At 42.4% G+C, this 20,652-nt stretch overlaps 1 protein-coding gene across 2 annotated transcripts; it reads left to right on the top strand.

Annotated features, from left to right (window-relative positions):
- Positions 1-58: 58 nt before the first annotated feature.
- On the top strand, positions 59-18,093 carry LOC109413090 (uncharacterized). Of its 2 annotated transcripts, XM_029857642.2 has the most exons (6): positions 59-743; positions 9,480-10,529; positions 10,602-10,719; positions 11,223-11,905; positions 11,975-12,879; positions 12,942-18,093. In XM_029857642.2, exons 2-5 carry the CDS (start codon positions 9,492-9,494, stop codon positions 12,860-12,862), a joined length of 2,727 nt encoding a protein of 908 aa, XP_029713502.1. In that variant the 5' UTR covers positions 59-743; positions 9,480-9,491; the 3' UTR covers positions 12,863-12,879; positions 12,942-18,093. The 2 variants fall into 2 exon arrangements, with proteins under 2 accessions (XP_029713502.1, XP_029713501.1); XM_029857641.2 differs by having other exon boundaries at positions 11,975-18,093.
- The last annotated feature ends 2,559 nt before the right edge of the window (positions 18,094-20,652 follow it).

Raw genomic sequence — 20,652 nt, 5'->3', positions numbered from 1 at the left:
GCGTTCGGCTTTGCTTCGTGCTCTTGCCTGATGCACTTTTCGAGGTTTGCTGGCTGCCTGGCTGGACTCGGTTCGTCTCTCGGCTTTCTCTCCTCGACCGAACAAGGTGTGTGCGTTGTGTGCTCCCGCTGAAGCCATCCGAAAAAAGTGGAAGATTTTTTTTCCATTTTTTCACACCAATTTTTCCAGCGAGGAAGTCGAAGTAGTAGAGCTTAAATTCGACGCAAAAGTACCGTTTTCCAGCAACGCAAAAGTTCAGCTGTAAAGTGAAACCGGAAAGTGAACGCCCCGAGCAACGCGAAACCCCAATCTGCAAGGTGACCAAGTTGGAAGTGAAAAATTTTTCCACCTTCCCGATCGCCATCTTTTTTCTTCGATCGACTCCGACACCGTGTGAGTGAGAGTGTGTGTGTGTTAGTGTTCGTGTCAACCCCAAAGCGGAGCGCTAGGCCAGACGGGAACTATTCCTCCTCTGCGAAAGTGTTTTCGTGCGACAGTCGCAGCGCAGCAGACAGACGAGAGAACTAAACGGGGAAAAAGTGCACTAGAAAGCCAATGCGCAGCGAGGAATAAGAAGTGAAATAGTGAAGATTTGTGGACCGGCGTCAAGCAGATTCGCATTAGAAGGAAGCAGTCACACCAGAGAGGACAAAGCTCAGTTTTAATACAAGGCAGTTCTCTACGCAGCGAACGAACAAGTCCCATTTTGTGTCGGCTCTGCGAGGAAGGGAAAGCACGAGAAGGTAAGCATTGCAGTTTTCTAAAGTATAATGCAGGAAAAATCGATATTTTCCCTTTCTTGTTGTCACCGTTACTTACGGATTGTGTTGTTAATTTAGAATTATCTCTTTTCATTCATATCTAAGATTTTCCTAACATAAAGGTTGCTGTCCAACTTGCTCTTTTCCATAAACAAGCACATTTTTTAATTATCTATGTACCGTGAACGAGAATAGTTGTCCAACAATATCCATATTCCAGAAAAAAGAAAAGAAAAGGGCCGAATGACGAACCAGTCAAGGGTTGAATGTCTATAATATAGCTAAATCAATCATTAGGGCCGGAAAGCAGGTTGAAGTAAATGACGGGATCTTCCCAAACTGAACCTAATAACATGGCGACGATGCATTCTGGAGATTTTATAGGCACCCCTACCTGAAAAAGAAACCGTCATCTGCTCATACAGTAGCCGAAAACATCAAACATGGCAGATCCAATTAGAACTTGGAACACTTGGATGTGACTTTTTGACAGGAGTTGGATTGTGAAGAAAAACGGCTAATCTTGAAAAGTGGTAGCAGCACATTGATGAACACCTAAATGGCACCAGAGAGATTGAACATCAGGGACGCCAAGGTGAGGAAAATTGTCCAATTGAATTACTAATTCATGTTGCGTTCTCAGCAGCGTTTGCTGCCGCTCATGACAACGACAAGCTAGGCTATCCGGAAATTTCGGCAGCTGTGAACACTGAATTTATCCGGAATCGGAGAAACAAATCATTCGCACGCTGAAAAGTCTAAAATCCGCCAGGCAAGGCTAGAATGTGGAACACCTGCCTCAAGCACCCACCAAGAAAAGTGTTAAGCTGCTAGTACACAGGGTCAAATATTTGTCCGAAAAGAAACCAATGCTCAAACATCTTGTTTGACTCGATCAAATTTTCATTAGTGTCAAACTGATGTTGTTTCTTGAGTTCTTTCCTTGTCAAATATTTGACCCTATGTACTACTGGCCTTACTCGTTAAAACTAAAGTTCCCAACACGTGGATGGTCTTGCTTAAGTTACTTTCCGACCGGATGGAAGAACGCCAAAGTTTATAGTCATCCCGAAGGCAAACAAGAATAATCACCAGTCCAGCTGACTATCGATCGATATATATATCTCTTGAGCAGCCAACTTGCTCGCATCACGCAAAAGGTAAAACACGCTTTTCTATCGGACAGATGACTGGCATGATTCTTCTGACGTTGCTTTGAACAACAAGTTACTTGGCGAAATTTCAACGGAAGTGGCGAATCAATCTGAATGCAGGGAAAATTCAACGACTCAACCCTTCTCCTCAAAGAGGACGCTCGACACCTTCTTCGCAGGTTGATCATGGCCAATGGCCAACCAACAACATGACACTATGAAGTCAAGTATCTTGGAGTGCTTTTCGACAAGCGCCGAAGTTTGACAATCATGTGAACTACGTCGCCAGAAATAGGTTGATCGATCTTCCAAAGCACTATAGCACTACAGTCGTGCGAGATGCAATAGAAACGCATCAATGTATTTGAACTTGGTTATCGTTTGTGCTCTGTGTCTGTGTATTGTTGTCCATTAAAGTTAGTTATTGTTTACGTCTCGCGAATAAAATTTATTGTAAAAGATGCGGACACCGTCTTCAGCCAAAGGCTGCACAGACTGAATGATACTTAACACTAGACAAAGGACACACAGAGCATGTACCAGTGCATACGGAGAAAAAACTATTCTCTCGAAAAGTTTCATCGAACCCTCACCCCACAGCATGGTGCGATTAGAAGCTTGGTGACCCCAACCGCACGGCTACGAGGCTCCACTAAATTATGTTGTACCATTTCAACGTGTCGCGAATACTGGTAGTTTTTATCCGTACATTCGTGCGCGTTTTATTCCCTGATGTAGGGATACCGGTTTCCGAACACCGTCCGGTTATCGCGGTTAAAAACTTAATTAGAAGAAAATGACCAGATTAGCTTGTTACTCGTAGCGGTGAGTCTACGCCGAATGAAGCAATCGTCTCCAGTCACTGGTCTTGGTCCTAGGTCAATAGGACGCAATTTCAGTCGCCTTGAACGTTCAGTATCAGGTACTCTTCAACTGCAAAAGGCCAACATGCGCACGGTCTGCTACGAAACCGACGCCCCCTTCCTAACTCTGCTGAACTCATCTCCTTATATACTTGGTACAATTCATAGTTCATGCGACACCGCCAGATGCCGTCCTTCAGTTTACCGCCGAGTGAGTATTGTTCGCAGCACTTTACGTTCGAAGACTCCTAAATCTCTCCGATCAACTTCTTTCAACGTTCATTATTCATGGCCGTATAAAGGAAAACGGAAGCATCTTGTGTAACGCGACTTTTATCTTCGTTTCGCAGATTGAAAAAAGTCCGATCCGCTACCACAATTCGCCTTTTGTTTCGCGTAACATCATTATCGCACGTCACTGGAGTACCTACACTGAGGATACTGTTCGTATGTTTTTCATAGTTTACATCTTATGAATCCGTTATTTTCATTATTTTCATTATTTCATATTGATGATGATTAACCTGGGCTTGTTAGGATAATATCTGTAAATAAAAAGAAAATCGCGTTAAGTACAGTAGACGTTCGCTCGGTGCAAACGGTTTAACTGCAATGCTTTTCAACTGCAAGTCGGGAGTAATTCGCGAATAGGGCGTAACTAACAAAGCAATAACAATGCGAAAACAACAACCGAATTTTGCTGATCAAATTTTAATTCCTATTTATAAGTAATACAGAATAATTCAACTTAAATAAGGTTAATTGATACAGTTCTGACATAGTTTCTTGTTTTTCTAAGAACACTGCACGAATTTGATATTTTTTGCACTAAAAATTGCATTTATTTAATTACGCCTGAATTGATACCTGAGAATGCTAATTTCGCCCAATACTATGCGCCTCGAATCGATATCATTTTCAGAATCGCCTTTTACTATTCGCCTTGTTTATGATTTTGACAGAATTTCGCCATTTGCTTTTGCCGTGTTTACGTTTTGATTTCAGTTTCGCCTTCTACTATCGCCGTGTTTACGTGTTGATTTCAGTTTCGCCTTTCACTTTCGTAAACAAAACACCAAACAAAACAAAGGAGTAGAAGGCGTAATTCTTGTTTTTGTTCGTTTGGAATAGAATGGGATTACGCCTTTCACTCAATCAGTGATTTTCAATAGTTAGAAAAGTGATATCAACTTTGTGAGCATTTAGAAGACAAATCTAGCTTCTTTGCACTCCTGCAATTACTCAAATTGTGTACATTTTGTTGGTTACGGCTTTTTCGCTAATTATTACGGAAGTTTGCTAAGTGCAACAATTTTGCAGTTATCGCACCGCTATCTGTCAAAAACAAAACGTCAACAGAGTTGCGATGTTTTCGGATGCAACACAGCTGCATTGCGATGTTCTTGAGTGCACTTTGGCTGCGTTCAACAGCGATTGACAACTGTTTGACGGCTGTCAGTCGTTGCAGTTAGCGAATTTCATTCGGTAACTGAAACGTAAACATGTTGTACTTATCGAACGTCTACTGTACTGTTTCTTTGAATTCCACTAAGAATAATTTGCATCCTTTGACAGATACGTATTTCGACCTCAACTGTAAGGTCGTCTTCAGTGTCTTGTACTAGTCGAGTCAAGTACAAGACACTGAAGACGACCTTACAGTTGAGGTCGAAATACGTATCTGTCAAAGGATGCAAATTCTTAGTGGAATTCAAAGGAACAGTACTTAACGCGATTTTCTTTTTATTTATCATTTCATAGTTCTCGTATGCTTTTCATACATTGAAAAGCGAAATCCATAAGACTAGTCGTATGAAAAATCTCATAAGAAGCATCGTATGAAAATCATAAGATGTGTTATGAAACACATTGTCAAAAAACAACACAACCTTTTATTGGCTTCTAACTACTTCAACTTCCGAAGCGTCGATGGGCGAATGAGTAAAACACGCACTCGCTAACCTTGACGTTCCTGGTTCGATTCCAGGTTGCGATTTTTTTTTAATTTGAGCAAAATATTTCATAAAAATATGTATGATATTCATATGACATAGTTTCAGTTTTCATACGTTATCGGTATGATTTTCATACGTGAGTGTTATGAAATTTATACAGTAACAGTATGACAATAATAGTTGGCGCTTTGAATCCAAAATCATAGTTTGTAACTATGATTTTCGCAAGAAATTCTTGTGGCAAAAAATCATAGTTGATTCGTATGATTTTCGGAGTTGCAGTATCCTCAGTGTACAAAAACACATTCGTTCACAACATCAAGCTTTTAACCATCTAGTACCACTTTGTCTCCACTGTCACGGCCGGAACGGCGTTGACCAGCAACAATCATGTACTTGGACATTGAGGTGTTCCTCGCAGTAGCCTTCTTAAAAGGTATGAACGACTTTTCCATCCGTACACTTGATTTCGATCCGTCAAACGTCGCACGAATCTGTCTAATTGACTTCGTTGGAAAACCATTTTCGATCATCTGCCGTAAGTCGTTTCTTTTCACTGAATCGTAAGCCGCCTTGAAATCAGTAAACAGACGATGGGTCTGCAAGTTGCACTCCCGAAATTTATCTAGAATCTGCCGCAAGGTGATGGGTCTCCACGAAACCCCGCCTGACATTCGCCGACCAAGTCGCCGACGAAGGTCTACTAAATCGGCTTCAGTCGGCCTCACAGACAAAATTTGGTACGCTGATTTGAGAAATGTTATTCCTCTGTAATTGGCGCACTCCAGTCGAAGCTCTTACTGCGTATCCGTACGACTGCAGACTGTCGCATTCTTCAGAAACAGGTCAACGTGGTGTACACTTATGCCGTTTTTCTTTTTTAACCTGGCTTGGAACTGGATTGACGGTAAATGTGTAAACAAACAACGTCAAACAAACTTTAGTACAAGCGAAACCGAAGTCGGGTTGGGGTTGAAACTCTGATCTGATCCAGTTTCAACCCAGGTTGGAACTGGATAATAAAGAAAAACGGCATTAATCATCCCACCGTGAACCCTGAAAAGCATTCATGCATCTCCTCCAAAAGCATTCATGCAGTCAGTATCCTTCGTCTACACGCTATTCGATACCGACACGCCTATCGGACGAGTCCAATGTAATGTGTTAAAGATTTGGGCGTTCTGTAACACTCGCATCTAACATACTCAGCATATGTCAGATGAATGCTGGAATACGGATCAGCAATCAGGATCTCCTAACTACAATAGCGGCACTGAGCGAATCGAATCATTACGCGTCGTTTGATTGGCTCCAATAGTTTTGTTAAGTAAAAAGAAAATCGTGTTAAGTACTGTTCCTTTGAATTCCACTAAGAATTTTGCATCCTTTGACAGATACGTATTTCGACCTCAACTGTAAGGTCGTCTTGTGTCTTGTATTTGACTCGACTGAAGAGATCCATCGCATTCTACACGTTTTATATTGTTCTTGCAGTTGAAAATCGGAATTTTTGACACGCGAAAATCGATGTTTCTCCTAAACCGTGTGTCGGACGTACGTCGGAAACAGTGCGCTGGATGAAGGGCCAGGTCCGCTGTCCAGCGCACTACGTCCGACGTTAGGTTTGACGTATGGATTTTGAGAAAATTCGATTGTCGGGTGTGGGGAAACTTCGGGTTTCAACCGCGACGACAATACATTTTAGGTAAAAATAATAGGTTACTTAATCTGTAATAGACTTTTGGAGTAGTAACCAATCCTCGAGAAGATTAAGAGCATCCTTTACAGGGACACTTGGGAATAGTGCTGCGAGGTCGAAAGAAACCATCATCTCGTCCTCCTCGATGGTTCCTGATTCCAATAACTTTTTGGTTCTCTCGCATCTTTTGACCCGGTTTGTGAATTTTAGGAAGACCTTTGATCCGCGGAAGAATGGGGTTCGCTTCCTTCAAACGAGCCTCTTCGATGATGGGTTTATAGTCTTTCAGGGTATTGTCTGTCAGTCTAATTAGTCCGGGTAGTGGGTCTACTCGTAGATGTCTGTATGGTCCTTCGTTTACCTTCTTCTCCATCTGTTCGTCTTAAGGCGAAACTGGATCCATTTCCTCACTTTTTGGTTATTGATTTTTTATAAAATAACGAAGCAATATTTTCAAAATCGGTTTTCGTGCACATGTAGAGTATGGATCAGGGTATCTCCTGATATTTTTTCGTGGTGGAAAATGTTTTTCGTTTTTGCAGAAACCATTTTTGAACAAAAATCCACAAAAAAAATGGTTTCTGCAAAAATGGAACACATTATCCATCTAAAAAAAATTCAGAAGATACCTTGATCCATACTCTACATGTGCACGAAAACCGATTTTGGAAATGTTGCTTCGTTATTTTATAAAAAATCAAAAACCAAAAAAATGAGGAAATGCTTCCAGTTTCACCTTAATTCTTCTCGTCCATAATAACAACCGCGTTGCCTTTGTCTGCCTTCATGTATTATACTGGTTTCTTTTTAAGTTCCGTTAAAATCCTTGTCTCGTCTGGATTTACCTTACTGCGCTATCCTGTTTTTGATGGTGTCTGCTACGATGTTCCTGGCTGTATTTTGGTCTTTGATGTTAACGTTTTGTGTGAACGCTGTTTCCATGGAGAAGTTTTTTTGAGGCTGAAGAGAGTTCTTGCAAGTGTGAAGCACCTAGCGGAGCGAAAAACGCAGGCGTTCGAAGTTCATGATCGGATCCGGAAATTACCCGACATGGAGGAAAATTTCGGCTGTATTCAATATGAAATCGAGGAAGCGATTCCGACGGAGGAGCTTTCTTCTGTGCTCGGCATTCGTTTGGACTACGAACAACTTTTCTACATAATAAATGAGATGGTCACGAAGTGCCTACAAGTGCGGGACTAATCCGTCGGTGCCAACAGTGAGAAAACAGTTGTTAGTCCTAGAGCGAGCTGAAGGAAAAGATTCGTGTACTGCTCGAAACGTAACGAACCCTCCTTTTCATGCAGGCGATTGTTCCAACCATCATGGAGGAGTTGATCTAGCAGATTTGAGCCCATGGATACGGAGTTGCCATTATCCCTGGGCTTGGATGATATCTTCCAGGGAGCTTTGATTTCAGGCATGTGGTCGATCGATGTGCTTTGCAGTAATGATTGGAATAGCTGAATGTATAATCAATGGCAAACAATTCTGTAAAAATCAGATCTTCAAGTCATCGTAATCTGATATAGTTATGCTGATCATGATGCTGCATAGTATATCGAACATTTGTCGAAGTCATTTATGTGCCGGGAAAATATAATTCCAAGTTGGTGAGAATATAACAAGTTGAGGGAGGATAATAGGCCCAGTCAGACCCCTGAATGGGCAATGTGGGTTAGTGTATGGGAATGCCATTGAATATTTGTAATATTCTCCGAGGCTTTCGAAATCCAACAAGGCGCGTCCCTGGGTTGTGGATAGGGGGAAAAGGGAGATTTTTCGCATTTGTACTGTAATCAGCTAATGTGATATTATCTCCTATGGTGTAGTAGTGCGAATGAATAATCTCATTCTGTGGAAATTCAAACCTTGTAATGTATTGTTTATTAACTTCAATTTCTTAAGCTTGACAAGGTTTTGAAGACAAACATGAGATGAGAGAATTGCCTAATAGGAAAGTCATATCAGCAAAGCTTTTACATATGCAAATGCTATCCATGGGGTCATGTTTAGCATTTAATATGTATGGCAGTGACTGGTTCTTACCTAGTAGGGCTACTACAAGACCACGCGGACAATTCGATTAAGGGCTTAATTGGGTATAATATATTTTCCAGAACTGAAGGAACATTTTTTTCGGGTGACTGGTGAGTCGGAGAGGGTGGAAGATTCCGTTTGTTATTTTTATTTATTTAAACAAATATTTTAGTCATTGGCTTACGTAGAGATACAGATTTTTCATTTACAACTACACCATTTAGCAATAGTTATTACAGAAAACATAAAGAATTGATATAACAAACATTGATATTTACATCTTGGAAAAATACAACTAGCAAGTCAAAAAAAAAACCAAGAAAACAGAATAAAAAAAATATATATATCACAGATGCTTTAGTCGTTCAGAATGTTTTCGATTAGTGGATTAATCGACAACTGGCAACTGGCACGAAATTTCTCCCAAATGCGGTTGATGAATTGGTCGACGGTTTGCATGTTAATGTAATTTATGTGCCGGGAAAATATAATTCCAAGTTGGTGAGAATATTACAAACTGAGGGAGGGTAATAGGCCCAGTCAGACCCCTGAATGGGCAATGTGGGTTAGTGAAGGGACATTTTTCCGGGGTGACTGGCGAGTTGGAGAGGGTAGAAGTTTCCGTTTGTTATAATTGACAAAATAAACAATCGGGCGCTTTTGATTTCTGTGACTTGCTTGGCATTTTGTGGATGTTTTTTGGTTTTGGAAGGTATGCGATTCACTATTGAGCTTCAAAATTATTTTGCACATGAATAACATTGATATCGTCAAGTCTATACCAACACCCTATTAATCCCTCACCAAAATACCCTTTTCCTATCCCATGGCGTTTATGTGGTCAGCAAAGACTATTCAGTCATCTTTGGAACAATTTCGGCAGGGCTTCTCTTTTGGGCTCTTCCGCTGTAATTCAATCAATTTAGAACTAATCGAAAAAAATGTTTGAAATCTTCTATTTACTTGACCGCCATTTGTAATGCTCTTCCAATCTTCTCCATCCACAGATCTCTATAATAATGCAGTTCCAAGGAAACGGACAACCCCATCCGGGAGGTTTTCGCCCACGTGGCGATAAGCCAGATTTCTACGGTGGAAACGGTGGCCCCGGAGGCAAACCACACTTCATGAACAAACCCGGTGGACCACCCACGATCCCGCCCTTCAATCCGAACGGATTCGGTGGACCGAAGCCCATGTATGGCAGTGGACCTAACGGACCGGCCGGTGGTCCCGGCCGTTTCAACAAGTTCCGCCCGAACACCTACGGCGGTGGTCCCACAGAACTCGGCGGAATGGCGCCAAAGAAGGACTTTGGTGGACCGAAGATGTTCGGCACGGGCGCTCCAGCTGGAATGGGAGCGATGAACGGTAAGCCGATGTACGACAAACCTTTCGATGCTTTCGGAGGCCCCAAAAAGTACAACTCCATGCCAAATTCGTACGGAAACAGAAATGGTTACGGCCCGAAGCCGGACTTCAACAACATGAGCAAAGAGGAACGGGCCAAGATTCAGTCGCTGAAGGCCAAATTCCCCGGACAAGGACTGGTGAAGCCGATCTGGAAGGATCTAGAGCCATTCGAGAAGGACTTCTACGTTCCTCACCCGAACGTGATGGCTCGGACACCGGAAGAAGTGCAGGCGTTCCGCGAGCGCATGCAAATCACCGTCATGGGCAACAGCGTGCCCCATCCGTCCCAGGACTTTGAGGAAGGCAACTTCCCCGACTTTGTCATGAACGAAATCAACAAAATGGGCTTCCCAAGTCCGACGGCCATCCAGGCTCAAGGCTGGCCCATCGCTCTCTCCGGTCGGGATTTGGTCGGAATCGCTCAGACGGGCTCGGGCAAGACGCTGGCCTACATGCTGCCCGGTATTGTGCACATCGCCCACCAGAAGCCACTGCAGCGTGGTGAAGGCCCGGTAGTGTTGGTGCTGGCGCCAACCCGTGAACTGGCCCAGCAGATTCAAACCGTGGTCCGGGACTTTGGCACCCACTCGAAGCCGTTGATTCGGTACACTTGCATCTTCGGCGGAGCACTGAAGGGTCCTCAGGTAGGTGGACGATTTTGTAATGTGAAGCTCGTGGGGATTGTGTTTTGATGATGGATTTGTGTGTTTTCGCAGGTTCGTGATTTGGAACGTGGAGTTGAAGTGGTGATTGCCACCCCTGGACGTCTCATCGATTTCCTCGAGCGGGGCATCACCAATTTGCGCCGTTGTACTTACCTGGTGCTCGATGAAGGTAATTATTGAATGCTTTAGAAAATCCAACTGGAACAGTGAATCAAAATTCAACCATCGCGCAACAATAATGACAATGTCGCAACCTGTATTTGTTGCGACAAACAAACCCATGCGACATAAGTTTGTCCCAACTTGAAAATAATGGGATTAACATCGTACACCACGAGTTTAGAGATTTTTAAGCCTTGCATTGCGATTCTCGAACGGTAACTTCGAGTCGGTAAACACTGCAACTCTGGTGAAGCTCTATCATCAAACAGTTTCGACTTTGGGTTAGCAATAATTAATTATTCACGAGTTGAAAGTACGCAACAAATTCAGCTTCCGTTTTGTCTGCAACAAAAAATTTCGAGATCATGTCATTATCTGTTACCAGTATAGGGATAAAGAGTAATCGTCGCACCTTCTTTGTTGCTTGTTTTGTGCCTCTTTTGTCTGACAATTCTCTTCACTGAACTGGAATAATTAAAAATGCCTCTTTTTCTCCTTGATGAAACATAGCCGATCGTATGTTGGACATGGGCTTCGAGCCTCAGATTCGCAAGATCATCGAACAAATCCGACCGGATCGACAGGTGCTGATGTGGTCCGCCACGTGGCCCAAGGAAGTTCAGGCGTTGGCCGAAGATTTCCTGCATGACTACATCCAGATCAACATCGGATCGTTGAATCTTTCGGCCAATCACAACATCCACCAGATTGTGGACGTGTGCGAGGAGAACGAAAAGGAGGGCAAACTGCTGTCGCTGTTGAAGGAAATTGCTAGCGATGTCAACAACAAGATCATCATTTTCGTCGAAACCAAGAAGAAGGTGGAAGACCTGCTGAAGAATATCGTCCGGGATGGATATGGTGCGACGTCGATTCACGGTGACAAGTCCCAATCGGAGCGTGATTACGTGCTGCAAGATTTCCGCCACGGAAAGAGCACCATTCTGGTGGCCACCGATGTTGCCGCACGTGGCTTGGACGTGGAAGACGTGAAGTATGTGATCAACTTTGACTATCCGAATTCCTCGGAAGATTACATTCACCGAATCGGACGAACGGGTCGATGCTCGTCGTACGGAACGGCTTACACGTTCTTCACGCCCGGCAACGGTCGGCAGGCGCGCGAATTGCTCTCAGTTCTGGAGGAAGCAGGACAGCAACCGACGGCGCAGCTGATCGACTTGGCCAAACAGGTAAGGCGGCGTTTGGAGAAAATGTTGTTTAGCTTCAATTTACATTTTTTGCTAATTCTATTCATACAGGCTCCAGGAGGTAAGGGTGGACGAAGCCGATACAACGTCCGAGGTGCGTTGACTTCCGGAGGATACAATCGGGATCAGAACGGTTTTGGAGGTAACAGGATGTTCCAGAAGAAGCCTTTCGAGAATCGATTTGGAGGTCCTCCATCCAATGGAATGGGACCGAACCGGTTCAACAATCCCGGACCGAACAAATACGGCGGACCTGGTGGATACCGAAGTGAAAACAGTTGGAATAAGAACACTGGAGGTTACCAGACGGTTCCTTCGCATCAGGCACAGAACGGAACGCCACAGCAGTCGCCACCGCAGCAGCAGTTGTACGAACCTCACCAGCAGATGCGATTCCATTCGAAGAACACGATGTACCAGAATCCGAATCAGTACGAAGATTTCTCCAACCAAATGATCGGAGGAGCTCCGCAGACCTTCAATGGCCATACCGGCACACGTTTCTATTCGAACAAGCCCCATCAGGGTGCTGGTGGAATGCAGCAGACTCAGCTTGGTGGTCCAGGTGGCCGTTATAATCCGAACAACCAGTACAACGGTGATGTTGGTCCGAAGCCAGCTGGTGGACGTCCCCCGTATCAGCCGAAGCAGCAACAGTTCACCAACAGCTACGCGACCGGATCGGCTAATCCGTACCCAGCACAGTTGGCAGCTGCGGCTGCTGCGGCCGCCGCTGCTGTCGGTGGTGGACAAACCATTCCAACGGCTGGATTCACCGGATACGATCCGCTGGCTGGCGTTCAGGGAGCGATGGGTACTTTCACTTCATCGTACCAAATTCCAGCCGCTGCTGCGTACTACTCGTACCCAGCGGCCGCTGCTCCGCCGCCACCCCAACAAACCCAGGCCCCTCCGGTCGTTCCACCGGTCCAGCAGTAAGCTCGCCGCTTCCGAAGGTATACAAACACATTTATACAACCAACATATTGCTAAGCATGAGAATTTAAACATTTTTCAGCAAGAAAGCTCGTTAATTTCCATACTTTTAACTTATTAACCGCAACGGAAGGTGTTCGTTTTCTTTTCGTGAAGAGAATAATCTTCCCTATAATTAGGCATTGCGCAAACTGTGTGTTTTTCTTTTTCACCTTTCGTAACGTTTAGAAGGACTTCAACTTTCTCCCCGATATATCTATTATGTGAAAGCATTCATTCTATTGGAAGGAATAATATCTTAGAATAATATTATTGTGAATCTAAATAATGTGAAATTACAACAACCGATTGAGGAAAGCTTGGATAAACACAAGAAAGCGATTATATATTAAAAAATGGACGTTTTGTCTTTTAGCGAGTGTGGTCGGTGGTGGTCCACGCGACCGGAGAGGGGGTCCTTCCCTCTCCTTCACGTATGTTTGTTAGATTGTAAGCGTAATTACACACACACAGTAAAAAAAAGAAACACAAGCTATACACACTCGAAAGCCGAGAGAGAAAACAAATTTAATCTTACACAAACACGTATAAAGTTACATAAAAACATAATATTACATTGCATTCAGGCATTGGTAGTTTTACACACATCTCTATTTATTGAACGAGGAAATATTCATACCTAAGCAGACGAAACAACAAACGCTATGCATTTTCCAACGTGTATATTCTCATTAGGTTCCTTTTCGTTGTGTTATGAGTTCGGTGATGTGAGGATGTTTAATTTTTTTTTACTTCTTGTCCGACCTGAACTGAACCACCAAAGTTAGGGATTTTTCTTTCGGTTTTGCAAGTGTTTTGCTGATTGTTGATCCTGGTGATGGGTGGGAAGGTTAGTTTGATCATTTGCTTACTTTGATACTCAGAGTTTTAATTTGGAATGTGGGACATGAATGAATGAAAAGTAGTAAAACCTTCCCCCGCGCTGACGCCCAGCGTGCCTGTCATTGACCGCAATGCACGGCTACGGTTAACTAAACGTCGTCGGAATTTCGTCAACATTTTTAAATTTGTAACCAAAAGCACAGAAGTTTTGAGATTTGGTAGAAACTCGAAGATCAATAGGGAAATTTCAAAGCAAAATCTTCGAGTTTTCATTCGAAATTTCGGTTGTTAAGTTTATACACGTTTATAGTGTTTTATTTGGCATAACAGCGAGGCGTATGGTATAACGCCAGTTATGTATTTTGAATACTCTTTTTTGCAATGCGAGCTGAATTTGGATTATTTTAGCATCAAGATGCACGACTAATGCTGTTATCAGTTTTGGTAAACTTGGGTTTTTGAGTGATAACAAGCAATAGTTCCGGATCCGTCCTCCACATTACCGATCTACAATAAAGCAAAACGCGAATGATATCATTCGGAAAAAGAATAACCGTGTCGATTAGCAGCTGTAAGTAGGAAGTTAAATTTTTCGTTAAATATTCACTGAAATCATACAAGAACAAAATCACACTTCCACGAAACACGTATTCATTGTATGACACGGTGCGTAAGAAAATTAGGGGTTTAACAAATCGGTTCTATTGGCGTTGGAATACTTCGCACCAATAGCTATCCGTGTCACCGGGGACACCGGGCGGTCCCCACAGAGTCAACAATTCCAAAACTACCCTCCTTTCCATATCCAAAGTATGTATGTGAAACGTTTGGTACAAAGCATTGAAAGTGTGCAAAAAAGCGAATGCATCACGCATACACACCCGTAAATGGCATGGTGGAATACCTGTATGGGGTGACCATCTTGCCAAAGTAACCTACCGCAAAAAAAGGGCGCATTCGGAGTTCGTATAGATAAGTTCGCCGGAAAAAGCGAACACACAGGAACTAGAAAATTTATTCTAAAAGAAAAATTTCAACAGCAGAACCAGAATACAACGCAACCCAAAAAAAGTGAGGAAACAGAAGAGAAAGCTGTTTCTCCAGAAAAGAATATTTTACTGCCGACAGACGTCACCGGAACGCGGTGACGTTTGGTGGCAATTTACAAGAAATACAGACAATTACAAAGGAAACCAATCTGCTACGTAAGTAAGAGGATAAACCAAGAGAAGCGTAACGTGAAAAAGAGTAAAAGACTAGTGGATAACTAGAATACTAATGAGAACGGATAGGCAAAAATCGATAAGAGCAATTAGAGACGGCGAGCGCCTAAGATTTAAGCGAAGATATAAACTTGTGTGATAAACGTTGATGTCACTTGTGAGAATGATAATGATATAATAACAACAGAAAACAATACAAAAACTGAAGTACGCAAACAAACAGAACAAAAACACACAATGAAGGCAAGAGACTTGAAAACTTTTTTGTTTTATTTAATGAAATTTGTGATATTCGTAAATATTTCCTTTCGCGTATCTGACACATCGCGCCAGCATTAATTTAGAAAAAAAAAAGCTAAACCCCCGGCAACCTGGAGAGAAAGTCGAGAAAGTAAATTCGCGCGCGTATCATTGACAAACAACACAGCAGACGTGACACATGTTTACGAGAAAAAGCATGCGAACAAGTCCAAAGCGGGCGAAAATCGGTCGCATTCGAAGCGTCCACAGCTCCGTCTGAGAATCTGTGTAATAGGCTATGTAGTAATGTTTAGAGGCCACATTCCTTTAAAAGAAGCAAACTGCTGCGTGTTGGGCCCCCTTCTCGGGCGGTATATCTCAGTAGTTGTTAGGTTTTTCTCTCATTGAAAACACACATACACAATTCAGTACCTGTTCAAAGTCGGAAAAAGTAAAACAAGAATCACGCAAAAAAACATAGACGCGAAAACGTAGTTGACGAGAGCAAAGTGAATGATGAAAAGACGAATTTTAATTTAAGCATCAATTTGAGAGATGAAAAATGCAAACTGTTCAAATTGTTTATGGGAAATATGGGGACAAATAACAGTAATCAACAGTCGTCAGTTGAATACCGGTAGTAGTTAAAAAGCATGGATTTCCTTCTCACACAAATCTAGTCCGAAAAAACTGTTGTTTTATTTTGTATTTTTATTAGAATTTATCATACATAGGGGAAATCCAACGTGTGATAACGTGAATAGCGCCACTGTCGTTGCGAAAAGTGGCATTTTTATGGTTCTTTTTTTTTTACGGAAAATACAAGAAAAATGAAGAGATGAGACTATTTTCATCAATTCTCGATGATGATGCGAGAAAAGTACTAGCAAAAACCAAACACAAAGAGTAATTTAGGAAAAGATAGTAGAACAGCAACGCGCAATCAAACAACCACTAGTACCTAAGTGGATTGTTAGTCTTCCCGCTAGAGGGCACTCGGCAGTGGTATTTTCATCTGCTTCAAAACGAGGGACTCTTTCTCGTTCAGCGCGCGCACTGTTATTGAATGCATGGCATCCACATGACATTTACTAGCACGAAATCGAACGATAGATTTACAGCAGAAAACATGAACGGATAACCATAACCAAATTGCCTTTAAATGAACTGTGATCGTATCAAATCTCGTCTCGTTCCTTTTTCTCATCACTTTGTTGTAAGAGGACAAGTTCGTATAACTCCCCCTTTTCGACGGGGGATCAAAACTCATTTTTTACACCTTCATTTGTTATATCACCTACAAATCTACTATATTTTTTGTTATTTACAAAAGCTAATAAGTACTAGAACAATACATTCGTGTGTGATTCGGAGTTGTTCATACTCTGGCTGACTGATTATTGTTGTTTAAGAACTACTAGTTAGAAGTGTTTAAAATACATTCAATTGACACAAAAATGAAATGTATGCCAAAAGTATTCATATTGATACACAAACGAAGGAAATTTACTTTATGTTAAAATCGAAACGAAATGAAAAATTAAAATTCGTCAAATTGTTCCTGATCGAAAACCACGTGGTATTTTTAGTTCTCATAAAGCTAGAATCATTAAACAAACCTATGATAACAAAACAGAAGAAATTTACTTCTCTCGAGTATCGTAACACAAACAACACAAATGTTGCAATAAAACAAAAAAGTTAACCAGAAAACTTTCTTTCACAACCAAACCAACGCAGTACTAGAACATGGATGCGCAGGCAAATGCGCTGTGTTCACACTTCTACCGAAACACAAAACAAAAACTTTCGTTTTACAAGCAAGATCCGTACTCTCTTGCGCTTTCCATTGGGTGATATTGTGATAACCATCAGAAAGAGAGTATGTCGTCGTAGAAGACAGGTGAAACAGCCAAGCAAAAACGAACAAAAGAGTCATTATCGATATACAAAACAAAAAGAAAAAAACTCGCATCTGTGAAAAAATGACAACCGAATTAACAAATATAAAAAAGAAACAAGACACACATACAAAACAGAGAAGCAAATCGGGTAACTTTGTAATACATTGTTGTTTGTAAGCGAACCACACACACACACACACAATCTTATAGGGAGGATCTTGACGGCGTTTGGCCAGCCAAGATCGTTCGGAACATTTTGTGCAACCTTATGTGAAGGTTTTGTGCGCGTCTCGACGCCCATCCCGCGTCGAAAGAGAATTTTTAGGAAAAATATGAAAATTGAAACACTGAAAACAGCAGAGAACCAAACGCTCGCCTCTCTAGGAAGAAAACAAAAAAACCAACAACAACAACAACCATTATTGTTGATTGATTGATTGACAAGGAAATCGAATCAAAAAAAAGTGTCGAGGAGGAAAATGTTTTATTTATCCTAAAACATAAGAATTGTATCACTTCTTATTTATGAAGCTATTTTTCATAAAACGAAAAAGTAAAACACGCCAGATACATTTTTTGGTATCCAGAAGCCAAGGCAAACAAAAAACTACGATCTGTGAGAGTATGATGAAGCGTCGTCATGAAAAAAAGATGTTTTTTTTTTATTTGAAAAATGCATAAACACACTGTAAGAAAATCTCGCGTGTGTGATGAAGCGAAACGACGGTGAGGTCGTAGTATTCGGCAATATCTCCGTTTGAGCGTTCGCCGGATTGGAAGAGAAAATATGGTTCTGTACGAACTCTACTTACAACAACCCATCTGGTTTGGCGCCTTTCGCGAGCGTCTCACATATTTTGCTGCTCCACTAGCAGATACTGCTTAGATGAACCGGAACATGTCAGAAAATTCATGAATTAAATCGTTTAATAAACAAGCAAACCGTGAACTAATAAAACATTATCAAGTTTAATGGGCAAATTAATTGGAACCAGTTGTAGCGTTATTTGTGGAAAGAAATCTCCTGAAACCGATGACAATAAGGCGGGTAGCTTTCAAGTTTTAAGTTGGATTCTCGCATACTCAAAACTACCAGCTTGTAACTTATCTTCCATTTTCGGAAGCACTAATGATGACATAACACGCATACGCGAATACGACTGCTACTCATCATAGCGGTCAAGATCATCATATAGGAGATATAAATGTTCAGGCTGGTCAGAAGGTGGACGCGCGCCCAAGAACTGACGAACGAACAACGATCGATATATGTACGGACAACACGGCTTTCCTGGTGTCGGACAAAGACCCGCAAATCGTCACCTCCAAGCGGCGATGAACAATCTCCAGGAATTCCAACGGAAATTGCGAATCAAACTGAATGCAGGCAAACCCAGGCGAATTTCATCACGTGGAGGCGTGCTGCTCAACACCTTCCCCGTAGGTCGATCAGGGTCAATGGTCAGCCAACTACATGGGACGATGAAGTTAAATATCTTGGAGCATAGGTTCCCAAACATCACATCAAAAACAAGCTGCTGGTGGTCAAGTGCATCATCCGGTTACCTACGCATCTAAGGGGCGATTTCTTCACCCTGGCTTAAGCGTTAAACCAGGTTTAACTATATGGGTAAGCCTGGCTTACCAGTTAAGCCGAGGTGAAGAAATCGGCCCTAAGCTGCCTAAAATGGCGCTCAACTTGAATCTCTTGTACCCGACGGTCGATCTCCACAAGCTGGAAGGTGTCGACACCATTGATGCAAGTATTGGCCGCGAGATCCTTCAGGACGTTCTATAAGATGTCAGCCAACCCGCTCATCGAAGCATTCTTCCGTCAACATCATGCGTCAAAAACAAAGTACATGTTGGTAGGCGAAACCCATCACGACAGAATCCGTATAGGAAGTAATTTTACGATAGGCTGGACTACCTTCGAAATAGTTGAGGAATTCGTCTACCTTGGATCCTTACTGAGGGCGTGAGTCGTGAAATACGAAGACACGCCATTATCCTGGAAGTCGTGCGCACTACGGGCTGCAGAAGAGACGGTGATAAAAAAAGATGCACCTCCGCAACAAATGCATCATGTAAAAAAACGGTACTTCTCTACGTACACGAGACTGGGTTGTATGAATAATAAGTAGTAAACTTGAGTTTACTACATTTTTGGTAGTAAATACTACTTGTGGAACATTTTCTTTCTAGATTTGCCGAGGAGTTTCTCCCAGGACTCCATCCAAGGGGTTTTTCTCGATTTGCTCCCAGAGTTCTTACTGAGACTTCTGTGAGTAGTTGAAGGGATTTGTACATACCAGAGTTCCTTCTAGAGTTCTCGCAGGAGTTTTTAGCAGGGTTTTTGCAGGAGATTTCTTCCGGAAACCCTTTTAAAATAATCCCTAAATTCCTTCGGAGATTTGTATTTGTGCTTTTTCCAGGGAAACTTTCCAACAATTTCTCTAGGAGTTTTGAACGATAATTCAGTACAGCTTCCACTCAATAACTGGGCTTTGACGACAATTCAGTTAGCGAGCGCCGTGCGATAACTGGACTGAGCTCCCGGAGCCGGAGGCTATTGTTATATTTTGTTTTGTTTACTGATTTGCAAAATGTGAGGTTAAATTTTGTTTATTTTTGACAGACAACTGCTTTTTAACTGGACTTTGGTCCAGTTATCGAGCGCCCAATTAAAAAGCAGTCCAGTTAAACAGCAGTCAGTTATCGAGCGGATGCTTCTATTTTGAATTGCTACAACGGACCAGATGCTCGCCATTCGACAGGTGTTGCAAAAATGCCGCGAATACAACGTGCCCACACATCACTTGTTCATCGATTTCAAATCGACGTATGATACATTCGATCGAGAACAGCTATGACAGATTATGCACGAATGCGGTATCCCGGATAAACTGATACGATTGATCAAGGCGACGACGATGGATCGAGTGATGTGCGTAGTTCGAGCATCAGGGACACTCTCGAGTCCCTTCGAATCTCAGCAGAGGATTACGGCAAGGTGATGGTCTTTCGTGCTTGCTGTTCAACATTGCGTTAGAGGGTGTAATAAGGAGAGCGGGGATTAACACGAGTGGAACGATTTTCACGAAGTCCGTTCAGCTGCTGGGTTTCGCTGATGATATTGATATTATTGCTGGTAAATTTGAGACGATGGCGGAAACGTACATCCGACTAAAGAGTGGAGCCAGGCGAATCGGATTAGTCAATACTAATGTGTCGAAGACAAAGTACATGCTGGCAAAGGGCTCCATGAAGGAATCACCGCTCCCGCCACCCCGAATTTATATCGACGGTGATGTAATCGAGGCGGTTGAAGAATTCGTATACTTGGGCTCACTGGTGACCGCCGACAACGACACCAGCAGAGAAATTCAGAGGCGTATTGTGGCAGGTAATCGTGCTTACTTTGGACTCCGCAGAACTCTACGATCGAGTTCGCCGTAACACGAAGTTAACTACAATCTACAAAACGCTGGTTAGACCGGTAGTCCTCTATGGGCACGAAACATGGACCTTACGTGCAGAGGAC

The sequence above is a fragment of the Aedes albopictus genome, chromosome 3, assembly GCF_035046485.1.
Source record: "Aedes albopictus strain Foshan chromosome 3, AalbF5, whole genome shotgun sequence".
Classification (NCBI taxonomy): Eukaryota; Metazoa; Arthropoda; class Insecta; order Diptera; family Culicidae; genus Aedes; species Aedes albopictus.
Note: the sequence above shows the minus strand (reverse complement) of the source record. Positions and strands in the feature narration are given on the sequence as shown.